Here is a 19475-nt window from a genome sequence, read left to right as displayed (position 1 = left end):
TGTAGTTATAGGATGATGTTTATTATAAAAGTTACATTGTACTCTAATTAAAATGTTTAAAAACAAAAACATAACTGAAAATATGTTAATACTAGTATTTACAAAGACTGTTTACATCACCTCCTTTTCAGCAAACTTGCACATGCGCCCAAAAATACTATTTAACAAAAAAACATTTTTTTTTCTCCACATACACTTGTATTTATACCCATAATCCTTTAAAATCCTGTAGGTCAGAGATCCAGTTGTCACACCCGCTGTTAAATCTTAAATCGGTCTGAAAATTTGGGAGATTTGGGGACTGTTAGAGGAGCATCACTTGATTTTACTACCACTTGCTTGAATTTCCTGATCGGGTGAGCCTTGTGTACCTAAATTTAAAAAAAAAAAAAAAAAAATTATATAGAAAAGAAAATGTTTTTCCCACCATATATTTTAATTTATGTCCCCCCGCCCCAACACAGATTTTTGCTTTCTTCTGCGTTTTCAAACAAATACCCAGGAAGATATGCTTATTTTCATTGCGCAAGAAATACAACACATAACTGCACTTTTGATAAAACTAGACCTTGTGTAGAATGCATAACCAAGCCATATCTTATCCAAGGTCATGAAAAGCACACCCTGCCATAATGTTAGAGGGCTTTTAGAAAAACACACAGAGGAAAGACTGAAAGAAAAAGCAATGTATTTAGTAAATAGGTATGTATGCGGCCAGAACCCAAACATTTTTATTTTGAGGGGTGGGGGCTCACAGAATCAAATCTGATAACAGGTTGGGGAAATTTATTTATCTCAGTTTATTTAAATTTGAATAACAGTGTGTGATTAGCCAAGTTAGACCAGTGTAAGAAAATTATAGAATAGCGGATGTATGAGCTCCAAACACATGCCTGCTACCACTTCTGCCATCATCAGCAGAACATACAAAACCTTTTCCGCTTTTCCCCTGCTCTACATTAACCACTCCACCAGTGAGGAGTGCCGAGAGTAGCATTATGATGCAAAGGCTGAATGCTGCCAAATGTTTAGTAAAAAGATAAAAAAAAAACCTCTCCCAAGCAAACTGTAGCGGCAGGGACACTTAGTTGGATTGCTTATTCTACAGGCTTCAGACATCTGATGCACCTGAATATAAAAGTGGATACAGGTTACTATAACCCTTGCATTACTTGGTACCCAGGTGAAGAATGGGGTCTTTTATAGTCTGGGCCAACATGTCATACAGCATACTTTGAGTAGAGCTCCCATAATTGTGAAGCAACCAGAGAACGGAAACGCTACTTTCACATATGGAATCAAGCGGAACTTATGACGTCCAATTGTCCATCAACTGACAAAGCTATTCCCGCAGCCAAGTGGAGCCACATACCAGTTCATGTCTCAATCGGTTGATATCTTCCCTCTCTTGTTCCTCTTGTTGCCTGTGTTCCTCCTCTTCCAGAACACATTTCTGAGCCTCCATCTCTGCTAAACGCCTCTCAAATTCCTGGCGCTCTCTGGCACGCTTCTCGGTTGCCAACTCAAAGCCTTCTTGAACTAAGGAACCAGAAAGGCTCTCTAAGTTCAGAAACAAAAGGATAAAATTGGTGCAACAAGGAGAAAGGAAAAAGGCTGCTGACAGGACAGAGGCTTCAAAATACGCCAATTAATCTTTAGCCTACCAAGCACATTAGAAGTTTAAGCATGGCCTGTCAGCAGGACCCAGGTATGGGAAACTTAACACCCTGGTGTAAAGAATTACCCACCAGCACCCTACATGAGAAGTATGTGATGAATTTGGTTTAATGCTGAATTGTAACATTTAAGATTTCAGTGCAGATATACCCTTAATGACATCAGACTTGTGAAACCCAAGAGTGCTATATGGCATCAAATATTTTACCAATTTCCAATGCAAAACCACGTGACTGACCTCACCTGACAGTATCCGGCTATCTTTCTTTGGCACAAAGGGCTCCTGGTGGGTCACAGTGTTGGGACGTGCCTTGAACGTGGACATTTCCTTCTGCTGTTTTAGATCTTCTTTAATCTGGAAATGTTCAAAATCAAAACTTTGCATTAAACTCGATAAGTTCACAAGTTATAGCTTTCAGGAAGCATTTTTTTGGCTCTAACCTGTTGCTTCCAGCGTTGTAGCTTAGACTCCCCACGTTTATCAATTTGTAAATCAAAGGGTTCTTGTTGTGTTCTCTCCTTCACCTTTTTCTCAGGAAGGCTGATATAGTCAAACTGAGGTAGAGGCTGAGCCTTGAATTTGGGAACCTTTAGTACGGGGGGGGGGGGGGGGGGGGGGGAAATAAAAAAAAAAAGCCACCTTTTAGTGTCTTCCCGATAACTAGATTAGTGGCACACCAGCCTGACCCTCACACTTACTTCTGGCTGTCTGAGCTGGTCAAGTTTCTTTTCCTTATTTTCCATCCTTTGTTGGTCCCGTTCAGTGAAAGAGAAGGGACATACTTCCACCTGCCTCTGTTCCTCCAATTTTGGCTTAAAAGGCACCCCAAAATGAGGCACAGGGTTGGCTTTAATGATAGGTGCTGGCTCTTCCTGAAAGGCAAATACACCACATTGGTTAGGGTAGAAAACAAAAAAGGGGGAGTAGGTGTCTGAGCATGTACAGAAAAGGTTGTAGAAAATACCAAATAGGTCACTTGTTCTCAGAAACTGATAAGGCCATCCAGTCTCGTTGGTAACTACAGCAACCAGGTCAGAGAGAGAGAGAGTTTATGGAAGCAATGGACTATAAAATGCAGAGCAGAAGTCTTTGTTAGGACTTACCTTCATCTCATTCCAGGACTGCACACGCACTCTGTTCTTAAGTGCAAAAGCAGGAGACTGTGGCACAGTTAAGGGATGTGATTTCTTTCCAGGCACACCCTGTAAAGATAATGAGAAAAAGGTGAGAATCTTGTAAACCTTTGGCTTGAAAATTTTAGTCCTGGTGCCTGAAAAGCACTCACCACTACATCGGTTAGGATCTTGGTAGGACATGGCTTGGAATGGAAGATGAATGCCTCCTCTTCCTCTGCATCCTTTTTCTCACGCTGCTGGATCCGCTTTTCTATTTCCAGATTAAAGCCTATGGGTTTGGTGGGCTCTTTAACATGGGGCTTCTTTGGGGGGATAGCAGCTCCTTCCAGCATCTTCATGTTGAGCTCTTGAGCTTTGAATTTATATCTAGCGAAAAAAAAGTCTATTATGGACAAGACAGGGCATCTGATGGCCTTAAACAAAACAAAAACTTTAAAGGATGGGTTGTCCTTCACAAATTATACATTAATCCAGAAAATTATTTCATGGGGTATAGTGTCCTAGACTGAAGGATGGGGTTCATCTTGACGCAAAACTACTCACTGCTGTTGCTTTTGTAGCTCTTCTGCTTCCAATTCCACAGCACTCTTGCAGGTAACTGGACGGTGTCGCTCTTTAGTCTGAAGCTGAGGTGTCTTTGGGTGTGTCAGCTTTAACATTACAGATTTTGCCGGTGAGGGACCTACAACCAAGCATAGCATATTAAATACACAACATAAAATTATAGACCTCTACACATGCAGCATGAAACTCAACTTTCACCACATGCTCACCTTCCATCTCCCTCTTTCGGCTGCGCAGATGGAAGCGTTGGGGTGTCCTTTTACAGAAGGCTAAAACTTGTTCAGCTGTAGAATGATAGTCCCCAGTAACGGTTTCTTCAAGTTTCCGCTTGTTACCTTGGGAGAGGTTGAAAGGTTTGGGCACAGTGCGTCCTCCTTTTGGAATACGGGCCTGTAGATGGATATATAATCATGAGGGGCAATGTTGCTTCGCTGACTTTAATTTAAGGAATCTCCGGTCTTATCACTCCCTAGTGGATTCGGGCTAGCTATTCTTTGGTGGAGTTTAAGGTGGACTTCTTCCCCTTGTAACGTGATTTATGCACTGAGAGGAAATGCCTTCCTCCACCTTCCCCTCCTTAACCACCCCCCTTTTCACTATGGCTCACCTTCTACCTCTATGTTTCCACGTTACCCTGTCTGCTGTGTAATGTATGCACTACTTTATTGGTCATTGGACTGTGAAGTCTTCACGTGACTTTTTAAATGATAGGCATCATTTGCTGTTTGTATTCTATGGGGGGTATTCAATTGACGGCGGGATCGCCGAAAATCCCGCGCTCAAAGAATATTACCGTTAATACGGTAATTACTCACTGGATTTCAGCTGAAATCCAGCGAGTAAATTACCGTATTAACGCACAGGATTACCGTATTAACGGTAATATTCTTTGAGCGCGGGATTTTCGGCGATCCCACCGTCAATTGAATACCACCCTATGTTTGTGCTCCCCTAAAAATGTTTAAAAAAAAAAAAAAAAAAATTGCACAAAAATCAGGAGAGAATAACGTTGGCAGTGTATGAAATACCACTGCTTCATACAATGAAAATCGTATTACTGTTCATTGAGATTCCTTGATCTCTATTGCAGCAGATACTAAGAGTTAACCCTCACTACTAGTTGAGATAGGACAGAAAAGAAAACTCCTCTGGAAGGTATGTAGATCACCTCCTCTTACCCCAGGTATCTTCGGGATTTACCCAACAGTGAAAAAAATCACATATACAAGTAATACAACAGGGACGGGAAGTAGGCTGCCATCACATCAAGGAAAAACCGGTGACACTCCATGACAGCAGATATGAAGGGGTGACACCCAAGTAGTTACTCCACAGAGTGAAGTCCCTAGACAAATAGCAGGGAGCTGCAGAGTCCCCCAGAAGCTCTAAGGATTTTGAAGTTTGATGTTTAACACTGTAGTAAAATACAGACTAATTAAATAAATAACTTTTATTAAAGTGTTTAAAACATAGAAATATAAGAAATTCACTTCAGTCGTTTAGAAAAGAATTCCATTTTTTCTTCTGGTGCAGTAACAGTTGTGTAAATATTATTGCCCTTCTAGGCGCTGAATCAGTGAAACAATTGTATCTAACAGAGAGGTACAATGAAACAGAACGTGAAAGACTATTTGTCGAGGGTTCCCCCAAAGGTAAAGTATCAATCAGAGTTAGTGAGTCTGGTTCATTGAAAGTCTCATTCAATGGATATAATCCATATTGACTGTTACAACTGACTGATATCCACCGACTACATATTTAGAGAACATAGCAGCTATTTACAGGTAGTCAATCCACCAGTTTATACACAGCAGGAAGAACTCTCATATGACATAGCTATTAGCCTGTCTGAGTAACCTAGATAGTGTGAACTTGGGAGTCGGCGCACTAGAACTTTTGACATAAGCAAACATTTTTTCCTGTAATGCAGTTACAGTGCAATGTCTGGTAGTAGTGGAGAAGATATCCGTGTAGGACTTCCTTATGTGCACACTGATGCTGTTCTGTTCATCAGGTTAATTTAACGCTGTGCTTCCAGTTTTAAAAGCAAATGTGAAGAGCTGGACGGAGATTAGTTAAGTGCTCCACGTTGTAATTTTATGCATTTACATCTGTTGAGGTGTGGGCACCAATACAATTGCATTTACAATAATTTACAGTTGACCATACGGCATCCTTCAACAATCCTTCAGTTGGAGATGGATACTTTCTCCACCTACGATGAAGCTTCTAGTTGAATGTGCCTTGATAGAATTGGGAATTTTCCCTCTTCCGGATCGTACAAGGCCTCTTCGACAGAAGACTGAACCCATTTGGCAATAGTGGCAGCCTGCCCTTCCTTTTTGAGACGAGTTAAAATAAACTGTTGCCGTGTCTTCCTATGCCATTCAGTCCGAGTGTGTATTTGTCTTAACCAAGTCTAGACAGTGAATATTTCCTTCGTTCTGACCTTTTGGCTTTGGGCATAGGGAGGGGAAGTTTCCCAGAGTATATAGAAGTGACACCACCTTGATTATCACCCATTGCAGATGTTGCCTTATGTTTTTTGATAATCGAATAACTTGAGGGCCTTTTCTCACATATTGGAACAAATGTCAAACAGTTTACAGGTGCCTCCTGAAAATATTGGCAAGAAAGGTCATGGCAACAGCCATGGAGATCATTAAGTACTCTTAGGCATAACTCCGCTAGAGCTTAGGGTCTTGTTTGCAGACTTCGCATTTCTTGAATTAGTTTCCACTTTCTTTCCAGGAACAATAATGAAATATCTAGGGGTTTGTGTAGACATTTCAGTCTGAGATGTGATTTTCCTTGCTGATAATCCAACAGTGCTGTTCCAGAAGGTGTAGAACCATTGCTGTGACTGGGATATTGCCTCTCTAGATCTCACCTATATTAAAAGATAGTCAAGCTAGGGCCATAGTAGACAGACATCTAGCTTTAATTTTGCAATTACTACAACCAGGACTTGTGAATGTTCTTGGTGCAGTTAGCAATCCAATAAAGGTTCTTGAATTGGAAATGTTGAAGATCAGGAACCAGAAATATGTTGGGCTGTTGGATAGGCAAGGTATACATCCTTAAGGTAAACTGCTTTAAGAAAATCACCACCCCCACTGCATTCAGGATAGACCAAAGATTCCAGATTAAATTCCATGGTTCTTCGATATTTGTTAAAGTCCTGAATTGCACACTATCCCCACTGTGTTTTCCCATTAAGAAAACATTGGCGCAATGAACCCATGTTTCTTTGATGAACAGAAACCCTGACAATTCCCGATTCAGCAACAGACTCACACATGGCAGATCTTTCACATGAAAAGAAACCTCTTGGGCATCATTGGGTATAGAATATGTAACGCCCATATTGCTTACCTCTCTGAAGCCGACATCACTACCTTGAGGTCCCTGCATGGAATAGTCTGGCCTCACTAAACTACTATTGGGCTCTATATCTGTTTTTATCCAGAAAAAAAAGGCATCCTGAATGTTTTCCTATTGGGCATGTACTGTGGCAGACACAGAATTACCTCCAGAATAGCTTTTCATCAGAGGTATTCCACTTAAAGGGTAGCAACACCAATCTATTTAAGAGCATCTATCACTCATGAGCACAGCCACAAAGCTTATCTAGTTGCTACTGTAGATGCCATGGCTCTGGTGTATGAGTCACTTTTACCTTTGCAGCCTGGCTGGGCCGAAAAGCATTATGTAGACTAAGCCTTAACCTCATGTGTCAAACTCCCATTGTCCCATAGATTGTAAGCTTGCGAGCAGGGGCTTCTCACCTCTTTGTCTGTTTTACCCAGTTTGTTTATTAGTTTACTATGTTTGTCCCCAATTGTAAAGTGCTACGGAATATGTTGGCGCTATATAAATAAATGATATCTCAGTCTATCAAGGCAAAAACAAGTAAAGAGTAGCATATATTGCAGAGTCCGATTTTCAGCTTCTTCCTCAATCGCCGTTGCCTTATGGATAGACTTGATAAGGGCATCTTAACAGGTCTGAACAGAAACAAGAAAAAAGGAGAAGCGAGGAAGGGAGGGAACGCAGCGTCCCCCAGATTGAATCAGAGAAACGGATTTAGCACAAGTATAAAAATCTTCTTCGCATACCCCCCCCCCCCTTTTTATACCCTTCAAACTTGAAAAGTTAAAATAACATCTTTGCAATATTAGATAGATAAATATACATTTATCTCCCAAGTGCGAGAGAACCTGTTGTATGTAAACATGTGTTATTTATTTCTGTTTAACCTCTCGAGATTCTGTAATGCATTTTCTATGGGAAAAGATGTTTCTAATAAAAAAAGTTAAAAAAATAAATAAATAAAAAAATCTTCTTCGCTTTCATCCAATCTGTGGGACACTGGCACCATGAGAACTTTCTAAAGAAGCCCCCTGTCCTGGTAGGGTTTCCTCTGGCTGTGATGCCTGACCCCAAGGGCCTTCACATTAGAAAGACTCCATTGACATATTATTCTTACATTCCTGACTCTACTCAGGAAGTAGGGTCAAGATGTCTCGATCTCCCCCCTTTCAGTGGAAACTTAATTTATTTAACTGTTAGACATACAGTCTGTTATCTTGATACAATGGAATGGCTTGACTGAATTAGCCATTTGGCTGGATACACTTAAAGGATCTCAGGGAGTAACAGGACACTTCATGCTGTGAAATATTAAGACATTTGACACATTGACTTAGATTGCGAGACACTGGATACAGAGAAGCATTCTGATACAACATTTATACGGATACATTTTCCAATGCTATTTCAACCAGTATAGTACAGTGGGGGCACATTGCATATCTTCAAGAATTTCTAATCTAATTACCTCCCAGATTACCTGTTGACCTAGATAATTAACTTGGGCTACCAACTAGCTGTCTTAGCAGTCACTCAGACATTGTACTAACTAGCCAGATTTAAGAAACATCTCATAATAATGTACATTTAAGACAAATTGTAATTACTTTAGCCAACAACTGCCTAGCTCTCCATCCTGACATGCAATATGACTTCTGCTGTCCTGCTATTTTGACACAATATAGCAATAGCCTTTATATAATTTTCAATACATAAAATACTGCAGGTAATAGCAAGGGCAAAATGTGCCCAATAACATGAAACAATATACAAGACACCAATACTCTGGTGTAGTTAGACTAGGCTAAGAATAAAAATAAAATAAACTCATTAAACAGGAAGAAATGGCTGATGAATAAAGAGTCCTCAGTCCAGTGGGACTCAGTTTCATCACAATGGCTATGAGTTTCAGTATGGAAAATTAATAATCCAACCTGTTCCAGCACCGTGATTGTGAGGTAAATATGGCATTTCCAGACTCAGATCAGCTCTATCTTGATCAGTAAACTGTGCAGGTAAGGGACGATGCTTATCACCAAGGAAAGCAACAGAGCAGCCATAAACGCGATTGTCTTTGTGAGCAACTGTGCCGCTGCGGAGAGTCACCCCAGCAAACCTGAGAAAGGCTGATAACCCTCCCAAGTAGGCACGTGGAGGTACTCATCACGGATGTCTATGGAGGCCAGGAACTTGCCTGGCTCCAAACTGTTCATCAGCGATCTCAGCGACTCCATGTGAACTTGTTCACCCAAAGCTGCACGTTGAGGGCCTTGAGACTGAAGATATGATGAAAGGACCCATCTGTTTTCGGGACCAGAAAGAGGTTGCAGTAGAACCCCTGGCCCCTTCGAAACCGGGCATATGACACCCGATGAAAGTGAAGTGACCCACTAGAGCATTGTTCACTGTGTTGCTTGGAGGAGTGGTGGCAAAGAAGTGGTGTAGGAACTGACTGAGAGTCATGTAAACTCTTAGCATGATCCATAAGATTCACCGATCCTGGGAGGAAACCACCCCCAACCACGAGGAAGGGAGCAATTCCGTCAGGCCGCAGGCTTATCAGCGAGCTAGGTCTCTGGAACTTTGGGAAAAAGAACATCTGCCCATCTGGCAGTGTCCCTTGGCTGTACAGAGCTTCCCCAGGTGAGAATAACCCCTGCCAGAAGAACCACTGCAAAAGGAACTAAACTGAGAAACACAGGACATGGGTTGGAGGGAAGAACCCATCACTACATAAATGGACTTGAGGAAGCCCTCTACCTTGCAGTCTGTGCCATCTTTAAGGGCCACTGAACCAGATACTGAAAGGCATGTATGGAGGCCCAATCTAGCCACAGGTCTATCCACCTTAGGCACCTATTCCCATTGTCATTTCATCAACTTGCAAAGGATAAAGGTCAGGGAACCTGCAAGGGTTGACCAACTTTCGATCTGGCTGTTTCCTGGTCGACTCTACTAAATCAGTAGGTTCAGCAGACTGTGGGAAACAGACAATCCTCTGGTTTTTGTCACTTGGAGACCCAGCCGACCTAGGTTTGTCTAAATCCTAAAGGTTTAAGGAGTGACACAGCGCCAGGACCAAATCCTCAACGCACCAACTCCTGGAAGGTTCCTCAAAGTCCCCAACCTGAGGGGAGTCAGAGTCCTCAAGCTGTTCACCCTCTTCTCAGAGGATTCCTCTGAGTCAGGAACTGTAAGGAGAGGATGAGTAGACCTACTGTACTTGCATGTCGCCAGAGGTCTGGGAGAGCCCAGGAATCTATTTAACCTATCCAGGCCCCTGACCAAAGAAATGGAGCAAGAGGGCATCCAAGGCGGACCCCAGGAAACGAGCACCAACTCCTGGTCCCCTCACACAACCCATGGTAGCAGTGTCACCAATTTGGATAAAAGATATAGGATTTGCCTTTATATAGGTCTTGCTGAAGACATTTTTTGCCTGAGGAATTCTTTTAGCTCAAAAATAAAGCATTACTTTGTGGTAGTACCAAATCGAGACTAGTGACAGACTATACCATATGTCTCAACGGTCAATTATTTCAATGGAAATAAAAAAAAAAAAAAAAATAAGAAGATTTTGTTTAACTTTTCTGCAAAAACTTACCGGAGAGGGCGGGTGTTTGCGGAGTTCAGCAGTGAAATCTAGCTGCTTATACTGCTCTCCAGCAGACTCCTCTTGATGTCGTTTGACACGGTCATCGGTGCAGAAGTGGAAGTCTACAGGCTTTGTGGCCTGAACTGATGTCTTCAAGGGTTGAACTATACATAGAAAAAGGTAAACAGTGACTCAAATGTACCCAATATTGTTTCAGACCACCAAATGGCAGCCCCCGTTGTGTGTAGGCAATGGTGACACTTTAATAATAAACCGAAAGCTGCAGGTGCAATACAGAAGGTACAGCACATTATAAAGGCAAGTCCACCTTGCTGTATATTTCTTAGTTCTAGCCAAGACATCTCTAACAAGTCATAGATGTGCCATTTTGGGTGGCTGGCAGTAGGGACAGACAACTGCAACACAATAAGGAAGGGAGAAGAGAATGGTGGCCAATAAATACTTTGTTCTGGATTAAGATAAGTCAGCAATCAAGTGAATACTCCTAAAAGGAGCTATAAGCTTTGTATACTGTGGGAGTCTAAGCATTCAGAATCACCAAAGCTATATTATATGTTTTTTGTTTTAAAAGCCAATTCAAACCTGTTCCAGCTAAGGCAGATTTCAGAGACCCTTCGTTCTTTTTTAGTCTCTCAGCCAGTTCCTGCTGAAGCTGCTGCATCTTCTCAAGTTCTTGTTCCTCTGAATTCTTAACCTTTTGAGTCAGATTCTTCCTCCTATTAAGCCATTACATACATAATGTTTCATGGTTGTTCTTTAGCAAACCTGATTAACCCCTTGCTCTCTCATCCACCAGATAACGGCTATGTAGCTTATGTTTAAGGTCACATGAGAGCCCTATTTATGGGCTGCTGAACACCAGATCTCATCCCATAGATTGTAAGCTTGCGAGCAGGGCCTTCTCACCTGTCTGTTTTACACAGTTTGTTTATTACTATACTATGTCCTCAATTGTAAAGCGCTAGGGAATATGTTGGCGCTATATAAATGATGACTTCATTTTTTTGGGGGGATTTAAGTCTGTACATATTTTCACATTACTGTTCCATCTCAGATACACATGATAATGAACAAGCCCCAAAACAAGACTAGCTTTCTCCTTAAACAGATTAGACATGCAAGTTACAAGCAGCTTAAGAAGGGTATGCCCATCTTGGAACTCCGACTTCACCCCTGGCTAGTGTAACCCTCCCTCTGGTGGTCACCACATGTGAACATCCTATTTGAAACATCAAATTTAAAGAGTATTTGTAACACCTTTTAGAAGTAAAAGACAGTAAGTGACTTCAAAGAACATACTTCAGAACTGTAGGAGTGGAGGGCAGTGTCAACTTAGACTTGAGTTTTGGGGGACCTTCGGTAACGCTGGATGATAGCCCTTTATTGATGGTGGTGTCTGTAGATTTGCATTTGGCTGTGGACCTGAAACAGAAACAGCATGTTAGAGGTTCAATGAGTAGTTTTCTGATAAAACAATCTTCAGTTTTCTCCCTGAAAATTTCCCCCCAAAAAACCCAGCAAGCACATAAACACACAGACACTTACAGCTTCTGCCGTTTGAAGGGAGGGTGTTCCTCTTGTTTGGAAGTCACCTTTCTCTCAGCTCTGATTTTTGCCATTTGTTTGTTCCTCTGCTGTGCAGATAGGCGTTTGGAAGACCTTGGGAGAAGAATGGAATAGGAATTAGGACAGAAATACATTGTCTGGCAAAGAGGCCTATTTGCCACACCTTTCTTGCATAGGGACAGGTGAGGTCTCGCGGATTCTTCAGCGAAGGCTGCATACAGGGTTGCATCCTTGCAAAGTCAGACTGCACATATACACAGCTGGTATATGAAGTAATCAGACCAAAGGGAGGAGACTTGTGTATTTAATCCTGAATTGTGCACTTGTTAGGAGTGGCCGATATTGAACTAGTTGGCCAGTTATAAAGGCGCTGAACTATGTTTAGAAAGCATTAGGGTCACCAGGAGGTGTAAGCAAAGGGTATTTGCTTACTGGTGTCACCCTGACATGTCCGTTTTATTTATAACAAGAAGTTGTCTGTGTTGCTGATGTCTGCAGGGCTCAGGTCTGGGTTTTGTTAGGTAGATTAGAAATGTTTAAACATTTCACATGTAGGATTATACTGTAGTTATTATAAATCCAACAAGTGGAATTTTGCAGAACTACAATAACAAAATTGCATAAGGCGCTTGATATGACACCTAGAACACAGCAGCTGTAATTTCTGAAATTAGACATTACTGCTGGGATGGCGATACCGTATAAAATTATATAAATATGGTTCCAGAGTTTTTAGGATGTTCAAAGCCCTGTCTTTTAATGACTATCCTCAGTTACTAAAGGAGTGGAATCAGGTTTTTGATGTCTGTTCTTTCGCTCATAAAGTATAAAGAAACTAAATTGAAAGCTATAAAAATAGATTAGACCTAGAATCTTTAAGATTCAAATGTTAGGAGAAAGATAAGCATATCAATACCAGTATATGAAAGGCAACTGATTGCCATAGTAAAAAAAAAATCCTCAACACCTCATTATAATTTCTCAAAGACAGGGAGTGGTTAAGAAGAGGACATTCTTCTGGAAAGAAGAAACACAGTTCTATGAACCAGTTTCACAACAAATATATATGGTGCCTTGTTTCATGTCATTCTACATAATTTATTTGTACAACGATAACATACACGTATAGCACTGTGTAAAATATTGGCGCTTCCTGAGTTAGTTAATGGTTAGATAGTCTGTTGAAGAAGAATGTCAGCCAAAACGAAGCAGGTTCTGTTTAGAAAATGCTTATTCAGTTTTGAAGCTTTATACTGCGCTACACACTGGCTCAGTGCCATGCAAGCTACACAGCTCTTACTTGTGGAACCAAGGTCATATGACTTCTATTGATAAGGCAACTGCTTGTTAGAAAAGTTTCTAGAAATACATTATATCATTATACCCACAGCTAATGTATTTTCTTTAGTCTGCTTAGCCTTGATATGTACTTTTCTATTCGTTGGCATAACGCCATATATTATACGCCTGTGTGATTGTGAAATATCTAAACAATGAACTTTAAAACTGATGTGTTTTGACTGAGTAAATCAGAGTTCTTGCAAACAGACCTGTGTGTTTCTTAAACCTCCAGCTGGCCGTATTAATCAGACACTTTATCTGATCACTGACCACTCAAGAAATATCACTATCACTTCCTAAAATAATAAGGGTTCTTCCCACAAAAATAGAGATAAAATGATCTGACAAGGGCAACTGGATACTCTTATAGTTTTGGATGGGGCTGAAGATTTGACATGTAGTTTTGTTTCTTTTCTTAACACCAATCAATATAATTTACAATTCACGCACAGCTATAGTAAAATAGCCATGGCTTTCCTGGCCGTGACCCCGTCAGTACAAGATTCAACTATTACCACTTTGGATGCCAACAAGTGCATCCAAAGCGGCAATAGTCAGATATAAACAACTATTTGAACTACAGAGGTGCTCACTATAAACAATGGGGAAAAAAAAAAAATCCACACACATTCTAAGAGGGTAATTGATGCTTGATACGTGGTAAATTAAATTGTTCCACCATGGGACCTCTCACATTGCAGGTGAAGGTTACCAACAAGTTTCTTTGCTTTGGTTTTAAGGGGGAGGGGTAATTTGACTGAATTTCTGAAAAGGGTTTTGAGGATGTTGGTAACAGACAGAGAATGGCAGAAATCTGGGGACTCCTGCACACCCAGTCTTTTCCTTGACTCATCATCATCATGCACCTTGATGGATCAAGGAAAGCAGCAATACTCACAATGGATAGCCATATGCAGCCAGCTCACCTTGTGAAAGAGGGTTTAACTTTGATAACCCATAAGTGAATTTTCAGTTCTCTCTTATCCCCATGTTCCCAAAATACATCCCATTATAGGTCTCACCTTCTGCTCTGTGTTTTGGGTGTCTTCTGCCGTTTCTCAGAAGTTCCAACACTGAGATGCACCAAATTTTCATCTGTAATAAGAACCCATGATGTAAGTAGAGCAAGCTATACAGTAAAAATGGAAACCAAGTGAAGATGTACAGTATTACCTGCTTGTATCTGCGACATGTTACCAAGTCCTTGGGTCTCTGTGTGTTGATCTGGGGCAGGAGGGACATTTTCCACATCCGTTACTTGATCTACAGTTAGCAGATAGTCAACAATTTATTGCAGAAGACATTTGTGCAGTGCTAAATGTATAACAGATCAAACTCAGCTAGAAAGACAGAACAATAGATATAATTAAAACAGATCTTGTAGGGCGCTTCACTCAAGTATGCAGCCGTGTAAACACCCCAGAGTTTCCACCAAAAACTCCACAATCAATACACAGAATGGTACGTACACTGGCGCTTCCGTCTTTGACTCACAGAGAACCTCTAAACAGAGGAATGTATCTCCTCAATCCTCTCGTCATACGAGGTACATAATAAAGAAAGAAACAAAGAAAAAACATGGCATAGTAACACAAAACACCAAATAAAGTCCACCACCACTTATGGGGTATATGTTGATCCTCAAAGGTAGGTGATGTCAAAAAACTTCCAATAAGCACCCGTGATTCTTTCTTCAATTCTCTCCCCCCTTAGGGTATATGCTTACATTTAAGGAGATCAATATGCGCCTGTAGGGTTATTCTCTGTTCCCTTAACAGTGTTGCAGTATGTATTCTCTCTCACTCCACTTCAACATGTGGACATAAAAAGAAAAAGAAGCAAAGCAACCGCAATGGTGCATTATCTCAAAACACATTATCCATAAAAACAATCTGAATAGTTAGAGTCAATGGTGTAGCCCCGTACCAAGTGTAAAAAATGAAAGCGCGTGTATGCAAATAACCACTGCTGCAGCTCAGTTCCAATGTAAACAGCACTGTCACCTGTACACTCGATCGGGTCACCGGCCGACGCGTTTCAACCCACAGTCCCGGGTCTTTCTCAAGGCATGACTCTTACAATACAAGTCCAAGTTTAAATAATCATTTCCCCGCTAATCACGCTGAGGCGCTGACGGAACGTTCACAGCGTGCCTCACTAAACAGACACGCCCTCCTCCAGACCGAGGTCTGGTTAAAAATAACTTTATAAATAACAGACATCGGGACATAACGATGGTACAGTGTAGTTCACATAGTCTGTCCACCCTCTGTTCAAACTGAGGTCTGATGGACGATACCTTTATCAGCAGCGGACATCGCGGCATATAAGATTAACGATGTTACACATGAATAAAAATAGAATTAAAATAAAAAGTGTAAACATTCTGCCAAAAAACATGCAGCAGTGGTTATTTGCATACACGCGCTTTCATTTTTTACACTTGGTACGGGGCTACACCATTGACTCTAACTATTCAGATTGTTTTTATGGATAATAAATGTGTTTTGAGATAATGCACCATTGCGGTTGCTTTGCTTCTTTTTCTTTTTATGTCCACATGTTGAAGTGGAGTGAGAGAGAATACATACTGCAACACTGTTAAGGGAACAGAGAATAACCCTACAGGCGCATATTGATCTCCTTAAATGTAAGCATATACCCTAATGGGGAGAGAATTGAAGAAAGAATCACGGGTGCTTATTGGAAGTTTTTTGACATCACCTACCTTTGAGGATCAACATATACCCCATAAGTGGTGGTGGACTTTATTTGGTGTTTTGTGTTACTATGCCATGTTTTTTCTTTGTTTCTTTCTTTATTATGTACCTCGTATGACGAGAGGATTGAGGAGATACATTCCTCTGTTTAGAGGTTCTCTGTGAGTCAAAGACGGAAGTGCCAGTGTACGTACCATTCTGTGTATTACTGTAGAAAGACACCTCTAACAATCAGGCAACAGAATAATAACATCCCTCTTATTGAGAGATCAGAATATCATCCATCTCAGCAACAACGTGGCAGTAATAGGTTTATGACAAAAACCCAAATGTAGGACTTCTTGGGGGACAAAACAAAATAATCCATATACTTAAATTACAAATTTTAACTGAAACTCACCAAACCAGGAGTCTACCCGATCATCTTCATGGAAAGAACCAAAGCCAATAAACGTAGAAGGAACATCATAAGTGTAGCTTTCCTGTAGGCCAGACATAACTGCCTTTCATAGGAACAAGACTTCTTTGAATAAATACTGCTGGGCTCACCTAGTATATCTGCACTGAAAGGAAGGATGTTTCAGGCCACAGTTGTGAAAAGGCCATTACAGAGGTCACATGATAGTCTTACAGTCCTCATAGGATTAGATGGATGAATTTTGTATTGAAACAGGCATTGTTGCTACAGTCATATCCAATTATTACTACTTCATTTTACAGACAAAGAAACAATGTAAAAAAGTAATATGTTAGATTTGTACAAATTAACTACTGGAAATTCCTGAAATAAATTTCCATGCGTGTGGCAGTTCTGGATGAGTGTCCCCCACTCAACCAGAACACAACAGATATAATAGTGTCTGCTCAATATGAAACAAGAAAAAAACCCACTATGGATATATGAGTAAAGTGTAGAGTGCCACCTATGTAATAGTCACCCCTTCAGTTCATTACACCAACTTACCCACCTCACCTCTACAACCTAGCATCATAGTAACATCCAGTGTGCGCACATGCCCTCCACACTTCATATAAACATCCAGTCCCATTTTTTGCTCCCCACCATCTAGTATGTCTAACCTTTGTAGCTCTGCACTCCAAATGTGACCTAACTTTCCTGTGGAGTGTCACAGACACAATTTTATTATTGATAATTCCAAATTTATGGATTTAGACAACATGCTGATCAGTTCCTAAAAGTCTATTCAGGTGTCACAACTCCATCCCATACAAGGCCATAAGCTCACCCCAGGTGTTCAGATTTTCCTAAAGGTGACACTTATCTTTTCACACAGAGGTGGGCAGAACCAGAACCTGACTTCACATTTTACACTTTAGCTCTCAGAGAAGATCAAATTATCAATAGATTCATTTGATATAAATATTATTTACACTGCAGTTATGATTAGGCTTTATCTCCCCCCCCCCAAATTATGTTATTTGTTAAACCTTGGAACTGTAATTTCAGCCTGTTCACTTCACCTCCCCCACCCATCAACTATATACTAGTGCTCCTGCACCCTAATCAGCAAGTGTGCCCCTCACTGGAGTTCCATCAACACCCAGTTTACCCTTCAATTTTGTAGTTCAGCATCCCATAAACATCCAGTGTGCCTCACCCATTAACATATTTGTTAACCTCAATACCACCAAGTGTTTCCCTCTTTGCAACCTTACACTTATCAACAGCCAACCACCTACCCTATTGAAATCTAGTGTGCCCCTCCATGGAGACCTGTATCCCTCAACATCGAGGTTACCTCCCTAAACCAGCGCTACACTCTATTAATCCGAGAGGCTGAAACTCCTACCCGATGATAAAACAGCGCGCTCCGTTCTCTCGAGGCCCGTTGCCCGTTGCTCTCAGCCACCCTACCCCCACTCACATACACAACACAGACCGCCGTACCCGAGCGTTCAGCATGTATTCCGGATCTCTAGGACTCCTCGCCGCTCCAAGCAGCTCACCCTCTACCGTTCCTACACGTTAATTTCAAACTAGACGCACATTCCAAACTATCCAATCAGAGTGGTAAACGTCAACGCCTTTTCCTATTGGCAGCCATTAAAGTGGCGTCACTCATGCGACGTCTGGGAAATGTAGTCTCTATGTGTCTTTAGTGCTGTCTATGACCTAGAAAAGAAATACAACTCCCTAAAGTCCTTGCGGTTGCCCTGTGATGAGTTTACCGCCCACTCTTGTTTTGGTCAAACTTTAATCCTGTTTTTTTGTGCTGCATAAAGGGCCACTATTATGTATGTGGCGCTCTACATCGAGGACAGAAAGTAAATTATTATCCACGAAATTTATTAAATACAGAAAGGTAGGCTGCAAGAGTTACCTTCATAGTATATCACGGCATGAAAACATCTTTCTAGTGTGGGGAATCCCAACTATGTCAGACAAACGAATTTTAGGTCTTACAAAATTAAAACTTAAAGAAAAAATATTAAAGAATACCTTACCTGACAAAAAATCTGTTATTTAATATTATATTCTTATTGTGGCACAGTAATGCCCCCAGTTCATATTATGCCATAGTAATAGCTCTCTTCATCACACTCTGCCATGTAGCCTTCCATTGCCCCTCAAAACACTGCGATGCAGCTTCCTTTGCCCCTCAAAACACTCTGCCATGCTGCCTTCCTTTGTTGCTCCTTGCGCCGTTCCTTCACTTACCTTTTCTATCGGCTTCTTTCTTCTATTTCATACTTATACCACTTTCATACTGCTGCCCCGGCAATATCCCGGGTTGTTAACCCGGGATATTGCCGGGGCACAGGGCAGTATAGATAAGAAGATTCCCGGGTCGGGCGGGTTCATACTGCACCTGCCCGACCCGGGTTTTAGAAAAAAAAAAGTGTAAAAAAATGTTTTAATTAAAAAAAAATACATAACAAATGTTTACTTATTTGCAGCCAGCGGTGTCTCCGGTGCGTTGCCGGCTGTCAGGGGGACCTCTGGGTACTAAAATGACGTCATTTCTAGTCCATTAGAAATGACGTCATTTTAGTACCCAGAGGTACCCCTGACAGCCGGCAACGCACCGGAGACATCGCTGACTGAAAATAAGTTAAGTAAACATTTATGTATTTTTTATTAATTAAAATCTTTTTTTTTTTTACTTCCCCATTTATTTTTTTTACAGTATAAATGGTGAGACCCGGGAATTACATGGGTTGCACCATTCATACTGCAGGCGAGCGGGGTCCAACCCGGGAATTACCCCTCGCAAAATCCCGGGTCTAAGTCCCGGGATTTTAGACCCGGGATTTTGTGGTTGGACTATTCATACTGCACCAAGACCCGGGTTTTTCAGCGTGCCTCTGCAAAAACCCGGGTTTTTGGTGCAGTATGAATGGGGTATTACCAACCTTTGCAAAGTTAATTCCGGGAGATCCCAAGCAGGGGGGCATGGCTGGTGGGAGGGGTGGGGCGTGGCAAATCGCGTCATTTTGGCCCCAACCCCGCGACAAAATGC

The 19475-nt window shown here is 41.3% G+C and overlaps 1 protein-coding gene across 3 annotated transcripts; it reads right to left on the bottom strand.

The window, feature by feature from the left end:
- On the bottom strand, window positions 1-18011 carry TPX2 (TPX2 microtubule nucleation factor). Of its 3 annotated transcripts, none has more exons than XM_075176556.1 (17): window positions 17903-18011; window positions 16394-16551; window positions 14447-14536; window positions 14296-14368; window positions 11912-12025; window positions 11666-11788; window positions 10949-11082; window positions 10355-10509; window positions 3588-3768; window positions 3358-3496; window positions 2964-3180; window positions 2782-2880; window positions 2377-2550; window positions 2119-2265; window positions 1921-2032; window positions 1373-1560; window positions 1-371 (listed from the first exon to the last, which is right to left on the bottom strand). In XM_075176556.1, the coding sequence occupies exons 2-17, from the start codon at window positions 16488-16490 to the stop codon at window positions 261-263; spliced, it is 2154 nt and encodes a 717-aa protein (XP_075032657.1). In that variant the 5' UTR covers window positions 16491-16551; window positions 17903-18011; the 3' UTR covers window positions 1-260. The 3 variants fall into 3 exon arrangements, with proteins under 3 accessions (XP_075032657.1, XP_075032659.1, XP_075032658.1); XM_075176558.1 differs by having other exon boundaries at window positions 1373-1539; XM_075176557.1 differs by having other exon boundaries at window positions 16394-16556; window positions 17903-18006.
- Between the last annotated feature and the right edge of the window lie 1464 nt (window positions 18012-19475).

Source organism: Mixophyes fleayi, chromosome 6, assembly GCF_038048845.1.
Source record: "Mixophyes fleayi isolate aMixFle1 chromosome 6, aMixFle1.hap1, whole genome shotgun sequence".
Taxonomy (NCBI): domain Eukaryota; kingdom Metazoa; phylum Chordata; class Amphibia; order Anura; family Limnodynastidae; genus Mixophyes; species Mixophyes fleayi.
Note: the sequence above shows the minus strand (reverse complement) of the source record. Positions and strands in the feature narration are given on the sequence as shown.

Bases quoted from the DNA above. Each gene is read 5' to 3' on its own strand.
- TPX2 (XM_075176556.1), bottom strand. From the start codon at position 16,490: ATGTCTGGCCTACAGGAAAGCTACACTTATGATGTTCCTTCTACGTTT. The intron at 10,510-10,948 runs GTTTGAATTGGC...TTCTATGTATAG, and splicing joins ATCTGCCTTAGCTGGAACAG to TTCAACCCTTGAAGACATCA. The intron at 2,881-2,963 runs GTGAGTGCTTTT...TTATCTTTACAG, and splicing joins AGATCCTAACCGATGTAGTG to GGTGTGCCTGGAAAGAAATC.